Here is a 22281-nt window from a genome sequence, read left to right as displayed (position 1 = left end):
AGTGGCATGATGAAAAACTCTTCACTGTCCACATAACCCTGCAAATGAAGCCTGAGCTTCCCAATGATAGGAGTAACGGGTTCTGCATACCCTAGACAAGCCATGTTAGCCTCATATAACGCCCCCATCTCCTCTGCACGAATCCCCAATCGGCCAGCCAAATCCGGTGAAATAAAGTTGGCTCTAGCACCTGTGTCAAAGAATATCAAGGCATTTTGATCTCTCACTTTGCCCCATGCCCTGCACAACTCTGTCTCTTCACCACCTGGCTGTTCCCCAACAAGATCAGGAACTTACCCTACAGAAGGTTTTGGTTTCTTTGACTTGGGCTCTCCTTTATTGTCAGAGTCCTTTTGGGACTTTCTCTTGGGACAATTAAATGACATATGTCCCTCTTCAGTACAGTAAAAACATTTCCGAGCATCTCTCACAGCCTGTCGTTCCTCAGTTCTCTTGGACATTGGCAACTTCTTATACCGTGTCTCTGTGGACCCTTTTGTATCACGCGAAGCATGCCCATATTTTTCAACTTTCTTGCTCAAGTTCTTACTGCCTTTAAACCCAGATGAGACTCCAGTGAGTAACGCATTAGCTGTCATAGCATTCTCTATCATCTGTGACATGTTCGTTACTCGAGTCTTGATACAATAGTCACGCACCTCTTTGGGCAGCCCACAACAATACTTCTCTACCTGCTCAGACAAAGGCACTGCACGGTAAGAAGTCACTGGGAGTAAAGCTTCCCAAAACTTCTTGTTATAATCTTCCAAATTTTCACACTTTGAAGCATCCAACTTGTGCCATGCAGTCATAACATCCACCTCAAATGTAGATGTGAGCCATACGGAAGAGAACACCTGTTTAAATTGTACCCAAGTAGTTGGTGCTATGCCCTGCAGAAGAAGAGTAGACCACCACTGCAATGCATTGCCTTTGAGAAAAGTCGCAGCTTTTCTCACCTTAGAGGACTCCGTGTAATTACCCCCAGAAAAAGCAGCATCAAATTGCTGTAAAAAGGTAAGTGCTTTTAATTTATCTTTGGCTCCACTGAATGTATCAAATTTCACAGCAGCTCCCCCTTCCTTATAATCCTTCGCCTTCCCCATAGGCGTTAGATTATCGTATGGAAGTGGCTTCGCAAGATTGCTGCCCCCAACATTCATGCCCATCATAGGGTCAACATTACCCATTCCCACACCTGGCTTGCCATACATTCCAGCCATGTTTCCAAACATACCATTATGCATACCGGGCTGCATGCCACCATATATATTTGCTTGCATTCCAGGTTGCATGCTCCCAAACATATTTCCTTGCATTCCGGACTACATACCACCATACATATTCCCCTGCATTCCAGGCTGAAAATTTGCTCCAAAAGTCCCTGGCATACCCATGCCTCCCTGAGGATAACCCCCAGTCATAGATTGGAACACCGAGCCACCACCAAAATAACCTAGATGCATAGTCTGCTGAGGAATAGATGGCTGTCCAAAGAAGGAACTCTGAGAGTTAGCACCATAAGCATGCTGCATGTTCGGAAACTGTCCAAAAGATGGATCCTATGGGAAGGCACCACTATGACCCTGAGGAAGGTTTCTTAGAACGCACTTTCTTCTTCTTCTTTTCAGGCTCTGTACGGGATCTCATAAATTCAGCAAACTTCTCACTTTGTGTGAGCTGCATAAACACATCCATAACACCAGCCAAACGATTTTTAAACTGAGCATCATCTTCCTCTTTACTAGGCACATCTTCTGGCTGTGTTACATCCTCATATTGCTCATCATTTGCAGCCTGTTCTCCTGCAAGAATATCCTCGGATTCATTTCTCTCAGGAGAGGTCTCTTGCTCTTCCTCTTCTTGATAAAAGTACTCGTCTTCTGTATCAGACATGTTGCTGAATTTTTCAGCGATGACTTTCCTCGAGTCAACCACGAGCTCACCCCCTTAAGAAAGTTGATGATAGGTCCCGGCGACGGAACCTTGAAACCGGCCTCTGGTAGAAACCAAAGTGCGGTAGACTAGCAGTCACCCTCCCACTTGTAGTCCAGATATAAAAACAAATTTGATTGGAGCTAGAGTGCCCCAAATCTGAAACGAGAACGACACCTGTTGGCCCCAAAGCTTCGTGCCCCTTGCGGTATTTCTTTATTCAATTTCAAAAAGATGTAAAGCTGAGTACAACAAAACCAACCAGGGGATTACACCTGTATGTCCAATCTGGCAGCCCACAATGCCTCTTAGCACAGAGGATTCACACAGAGATGTGTGTCCCACAGAAGCAACACTCTGTGTTTCCCTCTGATCAGCCAAGACCATTCAACAGGGTAGCCTTGAGCACACATCTGGCATATCCCATGTACATGGTTTCACAATTCAGCATAAACATACATTCACTGTCCAATCTCTGTTTCCACCCTTTCAATCTACCATACCCCTCCTCTCACAAGGGGCCAGATAGCACAACTCTGTAGTAGCAGACATAAGCCAATGGAAAGAAAGATAGATGAACAAGTTAAGAGCTTACCAAAATCTGCTCGTGGTTTTGCACTCGTGAAGCCAATCGTACCCGTCTGTACTTGCCTTCTTGCAACCATCTGTCTGATGCACCAAATAAGCTCTGATACAGCACTGCCTGCAACTGTCTGTACCGTCTCTACGCCTGCAGCTGTTGCCACCTGTACCTGCTGGACGGTACAGTCTTTAACACTCTGCACCTGTCCGTACAGGTCTTTAGCACCTGACTGAATCTGTCCGTACAGAACTGTACAGACTGTGCTGCGCATGCCTGAATCAGCCTGTTCACTTGTTGTACCGATACAGTTCTGTACTTGCAACACGCCACCTGGCAGCAGTCGTATAGCCGCCCAAGTTTTTTTTTTTTGGGGGCTTGCCTAGGGGGTTTTCGAACGTTCTGATTCTAATTCTGACCTCTGTTTTCCCAAAAGATGAAGGCAAAGCTTTTAAATCAGATTTCGATCCTAAAAGTTAATATATGTTTAAAATTTGTTGAAATTGAAAGTTGTGAGGTGATAAGAATACTTAACCTCTTGCAAAATACAAGTGGCTAGATGATCAACGAGTAACATGCAAACATTTGATGCTTAAGGATGAATGGCAATGTGTTCATGTATTCCCAAAATAGCATTCCATGCAAGTTCATCAAGCAACTTAATGTGCATGTGTCTAAGGTGAATTCCATCCGTTCAATACACTTGTATCCATCTATACTCTCCTCCATAAAGGTAAGAGTGCATTGTTCATCATGCTTTATGAAGCATGTCTAATCACACGTTCCCACTTAGGGATGGAAGTATGTCCATGGCCAATCATACTTCCCCACTTTGGGATGGAAGCATGTCCGATCATACTCCCCCGCTTAGGGATGGAGGCATGTCCATTCATGGGTTCCTCCAGAATAAGAACTCATGTCTAATCATGAAGCCTGCCGTGCTAGGTCAGACAACATGTCCAAGTTATATTTATCTTTAAGATTCTTGATATAAGATTCCATGTACAGGTTTCTCACAAACACAGGTGGGTGGCAGTTAACCATCGTAAGCAGTTGCCCCAACCCCGTAAATACTCAAGAGTTGGTTGCCTTGGGTGGGGTGATACCCAGCTACCCTAGACCGATCACTTCGGAATGGTTATCTCCAAGAGAAACACGTTCCTTGGTTTACTTTTAACAATTTTAGAATATATTATCGGCCTTATCTTAATCTTGCATTCACATTTCATGTAGCAATCCATGAAACAAACATTCTCACATGAGAGAGAACTTTTTCTATTTTCTTAAAGAGAAATTCCCTAGTTAAATGCATGAGACAATTTTAATAAAATACTTCTAGGGTTGATTCCACTTACACTGTGACGTGGAGGTTCAATATTAGCGGTTACGGGGAGGTGAGTTGGTCCTCCACTTCCTTCGGAGACACTTGTAGCTACCGCTATTTGAGGATAGGTTGTATCCTCATCACGATCAACTACCCTTGGACGCCCACGTTCTCCGTGTTCTACACATTGTCCATGAGCCATTATTCTTTGTCGTGGTTGAGCCCGTGCTTATTGCCGGAAAGTAACTCACACAGGAGTCGAGTGGAAATCCTTTCTTAGGTAGAATATATTGAGAACCTCTTGGAGATAAAACCTCTGATCTCTCAGTTTATTCTTCAACCACTAGGCTTTATGCATAATATATAATTAGTAATTAAATTGTAGCTATTTTCTTTATCCTAGTAGGGAAAAATGGAAGAAATGGAGAAAGACATTGAGTGATTGAGAGAGAGAGAGAGAGAGAGAGAGAGAGAGAGAGAGAGAGAGAGAGAGAGATATGGGAGTGGAAGAATAAGAGAGGTGGAAGTAGTTGGAGAGGAGACCGAGAGAGGGAGAGGGGGACTAGAGATTGAGAAAGAGTGTGAAGGAGACTAAGATAGGGAGTCTCGGAGTGAGAAGTCCACGAGTGGGTGAGGGAATTAGTGATGGAGGGGGAGTATGTGAGTGGTGAAAAGAGGGGGGGGGGGTTGGTGAGGGGCTTTGCTAGCAAAGGAGTGTAAGAGATGGCAGGGCTGAGAGAGAGGGGGTGAGTGCTAGCGAGGGTGGTGAGGGGCTACGCATGAGCGAAGCAGAGAGAGTTGGGGGGGCTGGTTGCTGGCGAGTGAGCGGGGAGGGCTACAAGGGAGCGAAGGTGAGGGTGGCAAGAGCTGGAGAGTAGCGAGGGGTGTGAACAGAGGGAGTGAGGGGGCTGGTTGCTGTTGTGTGAGTGGGGAGGGCTACACGGAAGCGTAGGAGAGGGTGAGGTGTTCACTAGCAAAAGGTGGTGAGAGGGTTGGTTGGCACGAATGAGTGGTGGTTGGGGGGCGGGAGGGGGGTATGCGGAAGCGAAACACAAAGGATGGTGAGGGGCTACTTTCTTTGTAGGCTTCAGGGGTTCTATTGTGACGGCTATGTTTCCAGCCTTATATTGTAATCAAAGCTCTTATAATCAATTAAAGAAATACCGCAAGGGGCGCCACTGCGATTTGGGGCCAATCGGTGTCCGTGTACTATTTTGCAGGAGCACTCTTGCTCCCCCTGTTTGTTTTCCTTTTCTAGGTCCTCAATGGCGTTGAAGTGTTTTATGTGCGAGTGTTTGTTTCACTGCCCTTTGGGTTTCTGAAGGCCGGTTTACAAGGTTCCGTTGCCGGGACACATCGTCAACTTTCTCAAGGAGGCGAGTCCGTGGTTGCTTTGGTCGGGACAATCGCCAACTTTCCTAAGGGGGCTAGCTCGTGGTTGTCTCATGAGAGTCACACCAAAAGCTTCAACATGAGGAAAGTGAAAAGGAAGTGCAGGACTCAGTACAGGATTTTGTGTCTTTGCCTATATGAGGTGAAGAGCAAGAGCTGAAGATGAAGCTCAGGAGAAAAGACACCAAGGACCAGAAAGTAGTCGGCCAGGAACAAGAAGCAGTTGAAGTGTTATGGTGCAGGAGATGCGTTGAAGGCTATGGCTTTCGACAGTTTGTCACCGGTGGTATCTTCATAGAGGCTTCATGGGTTCGGAAGACAGTTTCTTTCTATGTTAGTGGTGATCTACTATGCTTCATCGAGGACTTGTGCTTATCACTTGGGTGGAGTGCAAGCAGGTTTTGGGTGCCTGAGGATGTATCAGATGAGGCTCAGACGGAAGCAGAGGAACTTGACGAGGTTCTTATTCCCGAGCAGATACTGGCACATAAGGTACAGGGTAAAGTTTCCCGTCGCTATCCTGTGAAGTTCAAGAGCTGTTCACTGATGGATACGAAGTGGATGGAGGAGGTTCACTGATGGATGCGGAGTGGATGGAGGAGGGTGACTTAGCAGATTCACCTCAGGAGTTGCAGCTTTATCTTGATGCCTATCAGTTGGAGTCGACTCTTGTTACGACTCATTCAGGTTCAGCAGAGCATAGGTCTGGAGCATTGCTTGATGCTCAAGAGGGGGGTAGCACCTCCGCTCCCTTGTTGTTACAGACAGGCTCATTTGTTATCTAGGAGTCGCTTGGTGACATCTTTGTATTCACCCGAAGGTACTGAGGCTGACAGTACATCTGCTTATGGGACTTCTATGATATTGTGTACTAGTCACAGGAGATGGTGGTTGAGTAAGGTTCACAGTCGCGCGCACCTGGAACTCTAACTACAACTATGGATAACTCTATGGAGGACATAAGTCTTGCGAGCAGTCCTAGAGTTGGTTTGGTTCATGGAAATATGGATCGAACTCTATTTGTGCATGTATGCATACACTTTTTGACGTAGAGGTATTTTTGTATTCTGGTGCCATTGGATCCTGGTACCATTGAGAATACATTGGGAAATACTCTGCATTGTGTCAGGTGCTGCATGTATGTTGGTATGATACATCAAGTGCTTTATTATGTTCATGGATGCACCATTGGGTGTAACTCCTGCGGGATGGCCATGAGACATATGTGGGAAAGTACTTAGTGGATGTAGTGTTTGAATGCATTGAGTGCTTTCATATGCTCATGTTTTACCTTCAGTCGTGGGTCCTGCGGGATGCCCATGGACGTAAGGCTTGCGAGCAGCCCTTAGACTGTTACTTTGGAGAAGGTAGAGCATTTTGAGGAGCATATTGTTTGCGAATGCATATGTGTGTCATGCATATGTGTGCCATATGTAGAATGATGCATGATTTTCTTTTTGGCTAACACAGTTAACGTGTTTCCATTTGGTTTTAGACTTTTGCTGTAGGTTCTGAAGGAACAAGCAAGAGGACAGTGTGGCTTATTGTGCAGGATGATTATTTCATCATCCAGATGCATTGGAGAGCCATTGTTTTTGCCATATGGGATATCTTTGCTCATGAGATGCTTTACTGTGCCATTGAAACTCCTTTGTAGAACATTCAACATCTTTACATATCCTAGATGTTTGGCCGATGGCTTATTATGAGCTTCACGTAGGATTTGATCTTTTAACTCTTTAATGATTGGTATACACATTCTTAGTTGATAGAATAAGCATCCATCACTAAGAGTGTAATCTTTGATTATCCTACTCTCTTTCTCAGAGTGAGTTGTTTGGACCATGAGTTGTAAAATATGTCCAAAGTACTCGTCTAAGGCTACTTTGTTCTTCGCTTTCATAGGTAAAGGGTTACTTGGCATAGAGATTGCAACCACAAAGGACTTCTTACTCAATGCTACTTCAAAATCTACATCAAAATTTGGCAGTTGAAGGATAATTGCAGTTGTGAGAGCCACCTTGAGTTTATCAAAACTATGTTGATGCTTCTTAGTCCAAATTATTTTTGTATTCTTTTAAGTAGCTTGGTGAAAGGTGTGGCTATCTTTGCATAATCCTGAATAAAGATACGGTATCACCTTGTGATTTCGAGAAATTCTCGAATCTCCTTGATGTTGGACGGTTGAGGCCATTCCACTATATCTTTTACGTATGTTGGGTCTACTGAAATTACATCCTTAAGAGACAATGAATCCCAAATATTCAATTTTGTTTGCGAAGGATACACTTATTCTTATTAGCAAAGAGTTGATGCTCTCTCAGTATTTCTAGAACTTCTCTAACTTGGAGTTCGTGCTCTTTCTCATCCTTAGAGTAGATCAAAATATCATCAAAGAACACCAAGACATGATTTTGATTGTCAAGCTGCTTCATGAATATATCTTGCATGAGCTTGTTAAATGTTGGTGGGGCATTAGTCAATCCAAACGGCATCACGGTGTTTTCATAATGTCCATATCTAGAGTTAAATGGTGTCTTTGGGATGTCTTCTTCCCTGACCCTAATTTGATAGTATCCAGACTTCAGATCAATCTTTGTGAAGACTTCGGCTCCGTGAAATCGATCTAGAAGTTCGACAATCCTAGGGATTACATACTTATTCTCCACGGTGAGTTGATTTAGACTCCTATAGTCAATGCATAACCGTAATGTTCCATCTTTCTTCTTCTGAACTAAGACCGGAGCTCCCCAAGGTGATACACTTGGCCTGATGAATCCTTGCTCTAATATCAATCGGAGTTGTCCCTTGAGTTCTATTGATTTTGAAACTGACATTTTATAGGCCTTTTTGGCCATTGGTTGTGCTGCATGAATAAGCTCAATCTCGTGCTTAATTTCCCTTTGTGGAGACATCTTGGTAAGTTTCTCTGGGAAGAGATCCTTGTAGTGCTATAGCCAATCATGTCCACTTCTTGTAGCATCTTTCTCTACCTTGTTGAGTTTAACTACAAACACCCTTTGATTCTTCTTGAGACCATTTAGTGACTTACTATCCTTTACTAGCTATAAGTTGGGTCTACCAGTCCTACCTGAAGCTACTACTTCTTTCTTTTTGGTGTCCTTGAATGAGATTTATCCACTTTCACAATGGATGGCAGCCCTTTTTGCTTTTAACCAATCCATTCCAAGAATACCATCATAAATACCCAGGGGCATCACATGGAAGTAGCAGTTGGTTGGTTTACCATCGAGATCAAACTCTAGATTCCCTATGGGGGCATACATGGAAGTAGCAGTTGGTTGGTTTACCATCGAGATCAAACTCTAGATTCCTTATGGTATGCTGGGAAATTACTTCCTTGCCACTAGGGCATCACATGGAAGTAGCAATTGGTTGGTTTACCATCGAGATCAAACTCTAGATTCCCTATGGTATGCTGGGAAATTACTTCCTTGCCACTAGCTCAATGATCATTTTCTTGGATGATTTTTGATTAAGACTTTTTTTTTTCCGAAAGAGACTTCTATTAAGTATGAGAAAAACATACAACAATCTAAAAAAGCTACGGACCAGATTGGGAGAGCCAAGCAACTGCCCCCCAAGTCACATGCATGGCTCGGCCACTCAATTTGCCCATGAGTTGGGCTACAGAACCCCAAATCTGCTGTGCAGTGTTGCATTCCCATAAACAATGTTGTACGGTCTTAGAATTTGCCGCACACCTAGGACAGGAAGGTGCTACTCCGAAAATTGATCTCCATTGATTAGTGGGGAGACCACCACCATGTAAGGATAACCAAAAGAAATGAGAGATTTGGCTCCTTCTGTATGAGTGCCAAAGTCTATGCTAATATCTGCGCTGTATCACTGGAGAAATAGCATAGCTCTCCCAATGAGGCCTGAGAGTAGGGATCCTATGCATCTGTCGAGTGAGGAGAAGTCTGGCATTCCGGACAGTGAAACTGAAAAAAGGAAGGCTTTTCAAAGGATTGAAGGCATCAATCCACTCCCACTCTCATGGATCCCACTAAAGATATCTGAGTTGACATGAAAAGAGAGAACATGCTTTAATGTCAAACTTAAGGAAAACCCAAAGAGATAATATTCACTTTTTAATACATTTTGTGAACAAGGTTACGTGTTGATTTACAATACTTTCTCGAAGGTTATTTATCCCTAGGACAAACTTGGGAGGCTGTTTAATAAAATCCAAGCCATAGATTTTTATGGAATCAGAGATCCCTGAAAATCCCCGGTGAAACCTACCGCAATAATGAATCCTATGCTTAGGGATGAATTGAGTGATCTGATCGTAGATGTGTTGGGATGCATAAGGAGTCTCCTCATTTGCAATGACAGTTGGATCTGGGAAAAGAGTCCCATAGAATATGAAGTATTTTAGTATCCTAAGCTTCTCTAAAATGTGAAGGATGCATAGCTTAGCATCTATAAGTTCAAATCTACTAGCGAATATACATTCACGAGTAGAGGAAAACTGTAGAAACTTCATCCTTGATGCTGACGGTCAATAGAAGTCTAAAAAGTGACTTGCCCAAGCTGTCCGTTTGTCTATTGGTTTGACCGCTAAATGGTCGAAGGTCAATTTGAGTATTTCTACTATTTGATCAATACTCAGATAGGATCGTACCTATAATTCAATTGTCGTAATTAAATCTTCTCTCTACTCTTAACATGGCTCCTATACGACCTGTAAGATCCGTTCGGTACCCTCCCTTCCTTCGAGGTAGAGAGGGATCTCACTGGTAAGTAACACCCCAAGCTTTCTGTGAAGATCACCTAATCGGCAGCCAATTCTTGACTATTCGATATACCGGTCTCTAGGTTGGGGTGGGATCACGGCACGGTCCAAGAGGGGGGGGGTGTCGTGCCGTCCCCAGTCCCCCCGCGAAGCCGTGCCGTGACTCCCCGGGCCATGCTGTGACCTCCCCCGCCCAGAGCCGTGCCGCGACCCCCTCCAACCGTGCTGTCATACCCCCCGAGCTATGACCTCCCCGTCCGGTGCCATTCCGTGACCCCACCCTGGTGCCATTCCGTGTCCCCCCCCCCCCCCCCCCTTTCTGGCCGTGCCATCCCCACCAGCGCCGTGTTGTCACTCCCCCTCGGAGCCGTGTTGTCCCCCAAGGCCGTGCTGTCTGCCCCCCCCCCCCCCCCCCCGGTGGAGCCATGCCGTCACCCCCTCATGCGGTGCCCTCACACCCCTCTTGCTCCCCCCGTGGAGATGTGTGCTCACACCCCCCTCCCACCCGGTGCTGTGCTCTCACCGCCTCCACCCCTTGGTCGTGCCGTTTCCCCCCGCCCCCCCCTCTTGCGCGGGTCCGGCTCCCTCGTCCTCCCTTGCGGAGCCGTGCCGTCACCCCACCGGTGCAGTGCCCACACCCCCACCCCCCCTCCCCCTAGAGATGTGCCGGGCATGACACCGGTGTCATGCCCGGTGTCATGTCCCCCCCCACCGGGCATGACACCGGTGTCATGCCCGGTGTCATGTCCCCCCCCCCCCCTAGAGATGTGCCGTCACACCCCCCTCCCACCTGGTGCGGTGCCCTCACCCCCGAGCCATGCCTTCTTCCCCCCCACGGTCCAATGCCGCCATCCCCACCAGCGCTATGCCGTCACCTCCCACGGTGCCATGTACTCACACCCCTCGTCCCCCTCGTGGAGCTGTGCTGTCCACCCCCTCGTGTGGTCCCTTCACTCCCCGTACCCCCCCCCCTCCCAAAAAAAAAAGTGCGGTGCCCTAACACCGCCACAGAGATGTGCTGTCACACCCCCTTCCACCCGGTGCGTTGCCCTCACCCCTTCCATCCCCAGGACGTGGTGCTGGGCTCGAGGGGGGTTATGGCACGCCTCTGGGAGGGGGAGGCCAAAGCATGGCCAAGGGGAGTCACGGCATGGCACCAGGTGGGGCTCACGTCATGGCATGGCTCTGGGAGGGGGAGGCCAAAGCATGGCCAGGGGGGTCACGGCATGGCTCTGCGGGGGGGCTGGGGACGGCGTGGCATGGCACCGGGTGGGGCTCACGGCATCGCGTTGGGCAGGGGGGTCATAGCTTGGGGGTGCAACGGCATGGTTCGAGAGGGTCGCGGCACGGCCTCGGGCGGGGGGTCACGGCACGACTCCGGGCGGGGGGTCACGTAACGGCTTTGGGCGCCCGCGCGGGCGGGTGGGGGTGTCATGGTACGGCCCGAGTGTCAAATCCCCCCCCCCAACCATGACAAGCATGGGCAAGCCCACAGTCTTGGCTGTCCTCGCATGGCCACGAGCTGAGCTAACTAGGTTGACATACCGACCAATCTCCTCCTCGCGACGTCCCATACCGCCAGGAAGCTACCCTCGCGGGCCTCGAGATCCTCGGCTGCGTAAAGCAGGTGCACGTCTGCACTAGATCCAGGCTCCAAACCATAGAGCTCTCACAAATCACGCGAGACTCTATATGACTAATGGCTAACCTTTGCCACGCTTTTATAGGCTCTTGGCCGGTCATCGGGCGTCCACACTTGGGCGCCCGCCCGTTAGTCTATCCCTAACTCAGCTCACCAATCAGCCTGCTTAGCTCCAAGCTTCCCCAAACCTCGAAGCTAGTCTTGCGTGCGTGTAGCACACGGTAGATACACACTGTGCACATGACACTGAGAGGGGAAGACTCACCGCACGGCTCCTCGTGGGGCAGGGTCACGACACGGATATTTATCTATATTTTTTGCTTTGGAAAGTATCCGACTAATCTTATCCACCCTACCATCCGCTTTCAAGATTTAGAATATGGTCAACTATGAGGTTTTTAATTACTAAGCACATTGTTGGTACAAATACATTACATAACAGAATTCCTTAAAGGATCCCTTAAATGTCAACAAACCATTATAGAAACAATACATATACAGTCATAAACTTTAATTATAACACAATCTGGAAAGACATCCCTCGCCGCACCAAGTTACATACAATCTAGGCATTGTAGCGGTTGTGGTGATAAATTATCACATATTAGTAAGGTGAAATGTCCCCTCACTCACCTACAAAAACATGAAACCTATCAAGCTCGGGTTCGCAATCCTAGACGAAACCATCACCCTGCTTTGTGGTCGGTTAACCATTATAAGCAATTGCCTCAACTCTGTAAATACTCAAGAGTTGGTTGCCTTGGGTGGGGGAATACCCCGTTGTCCCGGACCGATCACTTCGGAATCCCAAGAGAAACACGTCCCTTGGTTTATTTTTTCAAAAACTTTAGAATATATTACCAGCCTTGTCGTAATCTTACATCCACGTTTCACATAGTAATCCATGCAACAAACATTCTCACAGGAGAGAGTTAACCTTTTGTATTTTCTTAAAGGTTAACTCTCACACGAGAGAGTTAACCTTTTGTATTTTCTTAAAGAAAAATTCCCTAGTTAGATGCATAAGACAATCCCTTTTCTTAATCAAAAACTTCTAGGGTTGATCCCAGCTACACGCCAAGGTGGAGGTCCAATACTTCCAGTTACAAGGAGGTGAGCTGGACATTTACAGCTACCTCTATTTGAGATTCGGTTGTATCCTCATCGCAGTCAACTGTCCTTGGATGCCCACATCCTCTGCGTTCTGAACGTCCTCCACGAGCCATTATTCTTTGTCGTGGTTGAGCCTTTGCTTATTGTCGGGAAGTAACTCACACGGCTTGGGAGTCGAGTGGAAATCCTCTGAGCTCTCGTAGAAGATATATATTGAGAACCTCTTGGAGATAGATCATAAAACCTCTAATCTCATAGTTTATTCTTCAACATCTAGGCTTTATGCATAACATATAATTAATAATCAAATTCTAGCTATTTTCTTTATCCTAGTAGGGAAAAATGGAAGAAACGGAGAAAGACATTGATTGAGAGAGAGAGAGAGAGAGAGAGAGAGAGAGAGAGAGAGAGAGATGGGAGCGGAACAACAAGAGAGGTGGAAGTAGTTGGAGAGGAGACCGGGAGAGGGAGAGAGGGACTAGAGATTGAGAAAGAGTGTGAAGGAGACTAAGAGAGTCCTGGAGGGAGAAGTCCATGAGTGGGTGAGGGAATTAGTGATGGAGGGGGAGTATGTGTGTAGTGAGAGGGGGGGGGGGTTGGGTTGGTGAGGGGGTTTGCTAGCGAGGGAGTGCAAGAGGTGGCGAGGGCTGAGAGAGAGAGGGGGGGGGGGGGGGGGAGTTGGGTTGGGTTGGTGAGGGGGTTTGCTAGCAAGGGAGTGTAAGAGGTGGCGAGGGCCGAGAGAGAGGGAGGGGGGTGCTGGCGAGGGGCTATGCATGAGTGAAGCAGAGAGAGTGAGGGGGTTGGTTGCTGGCGAGTGAGTGGGGAGGGCTACAAGGGAGCGAAGGTGAGGATGGCGAGAGCTGGAGATTAGCGAGGGGTGTGAGTAGAGGGAGTGAGGGGGCTGGTTGCTAGCAAGGGAGTGGGAAGGGCTACACGGAAGTGAAGGAGAGGGTGAGGGGTTTGCTAGCAAAAGGTGGCGAGAGGGTTGGTTGGCACGAATGAGTGGTTTTTTTAGGGGGTTTTTTTTTTTGGAGGGGGGGGGGGGGGTAAAAGCGGAAGCGAAGCACAAAGGATGGAGATGGGCTACGTGGGAGTGAGGCAGAGCAAATGCCCCGAGTCATGGGGGGAGGGGGGCGCTTCGTTAGTAGTCTCCACCGCCCTGCCTCTCTCTCATTGGACCTCACCGCTGTTGCACCTGCTTCATATATTTTCTTCTTTTTTCTCCCCGTTGTCCTCTACTCGCCGCTGGATGATGTGCTGGAACTAAACCTTCTTCGTCATTCACTGGCAATGCTGCCGTGAATGCATTCTTTGTCTTCTCTCCGCTGGCCACCCTTGTTGGCAGTTTCCGTCTCCTTACGCAGCAGGCCGGTGCACCAGTGCACCCTCCTCGTACTCCTAAACCCCGCCCGGGGGGGGGTGGGGGGGGGGTGGGGGGGGGGGGTTCTTGCATGTTGCGCTGAGAAGGAGATGGGGGGTTGGTCGGTGGTGGTCGCCACCAGATTTGGGAAACGACTACATTAAAGTGGAGAGATTGCACGTTATAATATGCTTGCACGCATGCCATATGCCATAGTATTGGCCGAGTTCGGATCAGTCCATCTCGTCATAGATGCCATGTAGCATGCCATCACATGCATAGAGTATGTCTACACACTACATAAAGACCACCTCCTCCAGTTGGCTCTGGAGTCCTCTAGACTATTTTGCAAGGGAGGGTCATAGTAGTTGTTGGTATGAATGCACCACAAGTTTTGTGTCACGTGGCTTTTGAATGGACCACCTCGGTGCGTCCCTCCCTTCCACTTCACCCTGGACTTCCCGTCTTGATCTCTCACCGCGCAACAGATAACTACGTCGATTTGACTTGGCTTCATACAAACCGGACCGATAAATGTCCTTGACCGAGCTTCCCAAAATCTCCAGCCCTACAGAGAGCATTTTTAGAGGGTCATTGGGGATGGATTCATTGAGAGACCCAGCTACCTCCACAGACACATGTCCGGTGTCCTTGCCTCTCCCTGTCTCAATCCGAAGGTGATGTGATGACACCCTAAGTTGACCAATTGCAGTAGTTATGGCATGGGACCAGTGTCTCTTCATGGAGAGGTTCGGGCCTTTGTCACCGGTTGCATTACAGAGATCAGAGATGTATGGGTCTGGGACTATACTTACTAGAGCTGAGTCACTACTGTAAAATTTTATTAGAAACCCTTTAGCTTTATTTTTCAGAAAAAAAAAGAAAAGAGAAAAAATAGAAGAAAGGTCAAAGGGACACCCCATACATCACCGCCAAGCAAACCAAAGCATCAAATAGCTAGCATGTGGTACTAGCCTCTAGGTTCTTGGAAGTGGGCCTGAAAACACTCTCCAAGCAAGCAAGGGCGGTATATCCCCCGCCAGTTGTGCTTGGGCAGTAGGATGTGTAGTAAAGAGTGGGCTAGGATAGGTGATCCTGAGATATGACCCACTCAATCTCATCTCCTTTGTATGTGAAAGAATGTTTACGGGTATGAAGTGTTGTAAAGAGCGTCTTCTTAAGATTTACGGTGAGGTCCCTCTCCTGCAATTCATCCAAGTGTCGCTTCAAACCCTCGGCTGAGTCCGAGATGAGGACCATGTTATCTGCATATAGCTCTAAAGCAAAAATAAGTAGTTTCGCTATGTTAGGCATGAAATATCTTTAAAAGTCTTGATGATTAAAGTAAGGAATTTCAGTTGTACTGCCAGTACCTTAAATAATTGACGTCACGTTTCCCAGTCGAACAGAGAAGACACAGACTTGTTTAAATCTTGGTTCATACAACTACCTTGGTTTTGCTGCTTCGGATGAGTATTGTACACCTCGAGTGATTCAGTCATTGCGAAAATTTGCACAAAGCACATGCAGCAGCCGTGTTGATGGTGGTGAGGCATCTTTTTTGAAAATCTCTAGTTGTATTGGTAACATACAAAATTTATGGGCTTACATGTTTTCTTTCTCTGCAGGGAATACAACGTTGCACAAGGAGCTTGAAGATTTGATTGCAAGGTTTGTTGGAAAGCCTGCTGCAATGGTCTATGGCATGGGTTTTGCTACTAACTCCACGACTTTGCCATCCTTGGTAGGAAAGGTATACCTGGCTTGTCAGCTGTGTGTTTATTTGCTCATCTTTTTTTTTTTTGGATGTGTGATAATTCCATACAGTGCCGTATAGACAAGAAGGGGCTATTTGGATGAATTAGAAGGGAGGCCGGTATTAAGCAGATTTGACGCCTTTTAGTACTATGTTGTTATATGCCCAGTGCAATACAATTGGTAAAACAGAGGTGTATACACACAGGAGATGTCAATATCTGCCATGTGAGCATGGTTGCATTAGTCAGCAAGATGCTTCCCACTGGTAGGCAGTGACCCTTTCTTGACTTGATTGCAATGTGAGAGACCTAGGCATACTACCAAGGGATCACATCACCATGTAGGCTACTTACACAAACAAGAACGGGTTATTTTGATGAATTAGTGCTGTCAATATGGGGATGCCAGTCTTAAGCATTTTTGACACTATGTTGTCATATGCTCAATGCAATACACTGCAATACATTTGTAGAACAGAGGTGTATAACACATGCGATGTCAATATCTGCCATGTGAGCATGTTTGCATCTGTCACCAAGATGTTTCCCTCTTGCATTGGTAGGCAGTGTTGCTTTCTTGACTCGGTTGCAATGTGGGAGACCTAGGCATAGTACCAAGAAATCACATCACCACCTAGGCTACGTACACAAACATGGCCCTGTACAGAGAGAGTACTTTAAGCATAGAACTTGAGTATTATGCTTTGGTAATGAACTGTTGTGTAAGTTTACGTCAATATTATCAAATTGTCACTGGATAAATATGGGTATACTTTACTTCAAAATGATCTCTGGGATCAAATCTTTCTTAATGACAAGACTAACACAAAATGTGCAACTTAACATAACTGAGATTTTGTTGATTCAGGGGGGCCTCATCATAAGTGACTCTCTAAATCACTCATCAATAGTGGCAGGAGCACGTGGCTCGGGTGCCAAAGTGGCTGTTTTTCGGCATAACAGTAAGACCTTGTTGTCCTTATACCCTTAAATTTGATTTTAGTGCACTCTTTAGTGGAAGTCTAGCTAGAGCTGGTCGTGTGAGTCTCTTTGCTTGTTTTAAGCTGAAACTGCCTATACATACTGCGAAGTATTGTGGTTTTTTAGCTTTCCATTTGAAGACTCACCACAAAGACAGAGTTTGTGTAAGAATGGTCTACAGGGCAATGGTTTGTATGGCACTTCAGGGATTGTGAAACTGCTTCAACTCCTCTATAAGCATGTGTATCACATCTATCAAGATGGAACATGTTATTATGTTTATGTCCCTGTTTGACTAGGGTTAAAAAATAGGGGTAGGTAGCATTGATCGATTAACTAAGGTTCATGCCTAGTGGAATTAGCAGGATGGATTGACCGACTGTTAATCTAGTCTCTAATAAAATAGAGGATGATCAAAGATAAGCGTGTGCACATGTAATCCGCTCGTGGATGCAGTAATTGACCTAAAAAGCAGTAGTAAGTTAGGCTTAAGTATATAAAGCAAGAAGCCTTGGCTTTTCCTTTCTTCGAACCTGCAGAGAAAGCTGCATCCTCGCTGCTTAGTGACTGTCTGGACTGGTCCACCAGGATCAGCCTGTGTGATTGAAGCCCTTCCGAGGGTGATTCAGTGTCTTACAAGTTCATTGTAGATGCACAAACTTTCTTATTTAGCCCCATGAGCGGCTACCATTTGGATCTATGGCTCTTGGTTGGTAAGCGAATTCGAGACTGACCCCTACCTGTTCCATTGATGAATGCCGATGCATCATGTGCTGTTGTGTGAGGAATTAAGACATTACATAATGTTGGCAGGGCACATTTGCATAGTGGTCTTTCTGGAATGCCCTGATTGTTAAGCTACTGATGATCTCGTACTGATAATCCTCAAACATGTGGTTCACTCCACCCTTGGAACACGATGTATCTTTACGATTTTAGATTCCTGCCTGCTCCTTCACATGGGGGCTAAATTGCTTTAAGGGGCTGTCAAAGTGCTGGTCTCCATCGTCCATGCATGGCTGTGTTTTTCAGCTGTGGTGGGACAGCCCATTCTTGAACTAGCTGCCCAAGGCTCCAGTGCAAAACCAAACAAATGCTGCTGCAAGAATGGGAACACAGTTTTAGCTTGATTCTTATCTCAGGGAGGTGTTGAAACAGTCAAATTTTTGGAAGAATTGCTGATTTTTCAATTGAATAATTAGATTAAACTATTTCTGGTCAGTACCGGAACATCTGGAGGAGGTTCTGCGAGAAGCAATTGCTGAGGGACAGCCACGGACCCATAGGCCTTGGAAAAAAATCATCGTTGTGGTCGAGGGCATTTACAGTATGGAAGGAGAGCTTTGCAGACTCAGCGAAATAGTTGCAGTCTCCAAAAAGTATAAGGTCCGACTGTCTGCATGCTAACTTTTCTGCTTTTGATATGTAAGCTTGCAAGCTGCATGCATGTCTGGGCTCAACATTTGCAACATGTTAGGCTGAACTAACGGCAATCTGCTAGAACAGACATATATCTATCTTGATGAAGCACATAGCATTGGAGCGATTGGCAAAACGGGCAGAGGTATTTGTGAGCTTCTAGGGGTGGATCCAGCAGACATTGATATCATGATGGGCACCTTCACGAAGTCTTTTGGGTCATGTGGAGGTTACATCGCTGGTTCAAAGGTACGTAACCTTTGAAGGTGCAATTGATCATTCAACGCACAGCATCAAGATATGGAGTTGAGATCGAATGGGCCGTTTTTGGATTCATACAATTGTTGATTTGGTGCAGGAGCTTATAAAGTATTTGAAGTATGTAAGCCCTGGCCATCTCTATGCAACCTCAATGTCTCCCCCAGCAGTGCAACAGGTCATCTCGGCTCTGAAAGTTATCCTTGGCGAAGACGGTTCTGACCGAGGCAAATTTCTAACATCTCTTAATAATTTGCATGGCTACTAGTACAAGGCATGTTTGTAAAGAATGGCCTTTTCACAACAGCCTGCCCGTGGTCAGATTCTCTGACAGTGGTGGCAGGCTGGCAGGTGGAGTATATGTGTAAGGGGCTGTGACATGCTTGGTCCCCCTGCCCGTGGAGTATATGTGTAAGGGGCTATGACATGCTTGGTCCCCCTGCCCGTGGTTAGATTCTGACAGCGGTAGCAGGTGGGCAGAGAATATGTGAAAGGGCCTAATACTAACTAGTGGGCTTTACCAGGGGCCAGGAAGCTAGCCCAAATAAGGGAAAACAGCAACTTTTTTCGAGAAGAGCTGAGAAAAATGGGCTGCGAGGTTCTTGGGGACCCAGACTCCCCGGTGATGCCGATTATGCTGTACAACCCTGCCAAGATCCCAGCCTTCTCACGAGAATGCTTCAAACGCGCTGTATGTACATGAAAGGTTTTTCCTATGGCGTTTTATCAGTGTAAATCATTCATAGATCAATTGGATAAAACCTTTGGTTTCGTGAATGTTTGGGACAGGTTGCGGTAGTAACAGTTGCATTTCCTGCCACACCGTTGCTGCTATCAAGGGCTCGTATTTGTATCTCAGCAGCTCATACAAGAGAAGATCTACAGCGTGGACTGGAAGTGAGGCTTTGAGAATTCATATTAGCATTTAATGCACAGTTCTATACTGAGTATTTATTTCATAGGTGGGTGTGGTGCAGGTTATAAATGAAGTTAGTGACATGGTGCACTTGAAGTACTTTCCTAGTGCTACAGAGGAGGACGATTTGAAAAAGAAGATGCATTGACATGACTGTGAAAATGGGGGACTAAGTGTTGTTGAAGAGCTGGTTGCCTCACGATACATGTTTGGTGTTTGTGATAATGAGAAGCTCACCTAGCTTAGCTTGGAGGGAGTAATGGTGTTTGAGATAATGAGCAGCTCAGCTAGCTTAGCTTGGATGCCGAGTAATGGTGGATGAGTTGAGTGTATCGAGTATGGAAATGCCTTGAAACCCAATGGTAGGCTCACCTTATATCATGTAAAGAATGCAGAAATCATACCCAGTGTAGTTTTGTGTTTTGTGTCTAGGATGACCCTTTTGATTGGAGCATTCGTTTTCTTTTTCTTTTGAAAATAAGAAGCTATCTCAATCTTGGCCACCTTTTTTATTGCTTTGCAAGATCCAACAAGCTAGGATTGGATGAAGGTGGGGAGGGTGTTACGCTAGTAGGGTTGCGTGGATGCTTTTCTTCTTTCCTAAGCTACATAGATGCTTTCTCTTCTTTCCTTGGGAACTGCATGCTAGCTACAATCCGGCGGCTGCAATTCACACTTATGATTTTAGATGCTTTTCACTTTAGCACATTACATTGACAATTTTACTCTTCGTAGGAGAATCTTTAATTAACAGGGAAGCTCGACATTAACTAAGGTTCCCTTAGATCCAAACAAGGAGGCACAGCCTACTAGTTAAAAACAAGAAAGCATTTGAGCACATTACATTGACAATTTTGTGTTTTGAGTATATTCTATTGGCTACTGAATGCGTATCTTTGTAAAATGAGGCTTATCTAGATCTTTCTTGCAATAACCAAGGAAGCATTTGAGCACATTACATTGACAATTTTGTGTTTTGTGTATATTCTATTGGCTACTTAATGCGTATCTTTGATGCAATGACCAATCATCCCATGAAATGTGCTTGTTCTTTTGCTTTAAAGCTCTACAAATCATGATTCCATGAACATGACCCTTATTAACCCATTCATAACCCTTCTTAACCCATTCAAGATACTTTTTGAAAAAGTTTATTAACCACAATGATTGATTTTGCATGAATCCATTTGACAGCGTAGATGGAAAATGGTAGCTCCTCGTCTAATGAGCAACACAACTAGCAAGACATTCTTTTGTGAGAAATTCATTGAGAATAATCATAATGCTTCATCAATATCATCCCACCAATTAATATTGGAACACTCAAATTAAGAACTTTGAAGTTGACATTTGATTGTTCTATAATATAGTAAACATTTGATAACTTAGGACTACCTTTGGTTCATTACTTTGAACATCAACATTAGGCTCTTTGGAATCTCAAAATCTTTGGAATCTCAAAATCTTACAGTCTCCATTTTTGTTGATTTTTAAAAATTTTGCGATTGTCATGCAATGTAATGAATATGGTTCCTAAATTTTGTTTCTAATTAATTAAATCCAAAGCAGGACCTTATTGATGGTGGTAAGTTAGTGAATTGTAAGGTTTGAATTTATATGGTCTCTTCTAGCGTGTTTGTGTTCTGGATGCTTTCGTTTCACGCTATATATGAGAAGATGGGACTAATGCGAAGCTCCTTTTGTTTCTGGGGTGGTGCTTTTGGGTGAGAGGACAAGAGGACACCCTTGCTTGTAAGGGGCATATATATATATATATTCTCCCGGTCTGCCACACGTGCAAGTTCTCTCTCTCTCTCTCTCTCTCTCTCTCTCTCTCTCTCTCCTGGTCTGGGAGTTGCCTCAGCTATGCGAGAACTTCGGTGGTCGAGGGCATTAATCTAGGTCAAGGCGATGCTTGAACCTTAATACTAAGGTTTAGGCATTAATTTATTAATGGTCAGTGAACATTTATAAATTAATGAAGCCCTTGATTGAATATGTCAATAAAATTTGAATAGCATATATTTTTTCAATTCTGCCTAGTGTCATGCAATGTAATGAATAGGCAAGACCAATGTTCATAACATTTGAATAGCATAATAATCTGCTCCGATTAAAAATGAAACGTAAGAGTAATTTAACAGAATGTCAAATGATTTTTAAGGCATTAGCTAGTTGTCTTAGTTGACTATTCATCCATAGCACCATGACTTTGCATTTTAATCTTAATGTAAACATGTACATTTTGTGTTATATAAATCATCCCACTATATTAGTTCATGACTTTGTATTTTAATCATAATATATACATGCGCATTTTCTATTATATATTAGTATGGCTGCATTTTATAGAGACCAATCAGCAATGCATGGTGGCTTCACAATTATATTAACTATACTCACGGCTTTTCTGTTCGTGGGAGAATCTTTTAACTAATGGGCAACTCTTCAATAGGGCCTTATGTGAATGCTTTCCTCTTTCTTGGACCATCCATGCTATCGCCCCATCCATAAGTCATGATACCCCCCACCAATCTTAACAATTAGAGGCCTTATGATGGCCAAGATCTATGGGGCAATTTTGGAGGCCAGTTTGTTTGCAAAGTGATAAAGAATCATAGGGTAATCAGGATTTAGAAGGAGAAACCACTTTACTTTGGATCTTATCTTTACTCATCGACCTACCATTGAGGAGGCCAAGGTGTGGAAGTTACATTTATATTGTTGTTTTGTGGATTTTCAAAAGCCCTTTTGACTCTGTCCTACTTCTGGACCACCTACAAGAGCTTCAATTTTGATTGTATGTGGTATTAAGGACTTGACTTCTGGACCACCTACAAGA

General features: G+C 45.3%; 1 protein-coding gene across 2 annotated transcripts in view; it reads left to right on the top strand.

Annotated features, from left to right (window-relative positions):
• Positions 1–19942, top strand: part of LOC147642241 (long chain base biosynthesis protein 2d-like) — a 45914-nt gene extending 25972 nt beyond the window's left edge. For both annotated transcript variants that reach the window (XM_086804350.1, XM_086804345.1), the window contains exons 4-12: positions 15510–15655; positions 15737–15861; positions 16734–16827; positions 18069–18232; positions 18353–18514; positions 18624–18750; positions 19048–19214; positions 19313–19420; positions 19501–19942. In XM_086804350.1, the coding sequence (XP_086660476.1) occupies positions 15510–15655; positions 15737–15861; positions 16734–16827; positions 18069–18232; positions 18353–18514; positions 18624–18750; positions 19048–19214; positions 19313–19420; positions 19501–19587 (1180 nt within the window). In that variant the 3' untranslated portion in view covers positions 19588–19942. The remainder of the gene's footprint in view (positions 1–15509; positions 15656–15736; positions 15862–16733; positions 16828–18068; positions 18233–18352; positions 18515–18623; positions 18751–19047; positions 19215–19312; positions 19421–19500) is intronic.
• Positions 19943–22281: the final 2339 nt, after the last annotated feature.

The sequence above is a fragment of the Cibotium barometz genome, chromosome 1 (assembly GCF_041138505.1).
Source record: "Cibotium barometz isolate CiBa-2024 chromosome 1, ASM4113850v1, whole genome shotgun sequence".
Classification (NCBI taxonomy): domain Eukaryota; kingdom Viridiplantae; phylum Streptophyta; class Polypodiopsida; order Cyatheales; family Cibotiaceae; genus Cibotium; species Cibotium barometz.
The sequence above is the reverse complement of the archived record's forward strand: the minus strand, read 5'-3'. Positions and strand labels throughout refer to the sequence as shown.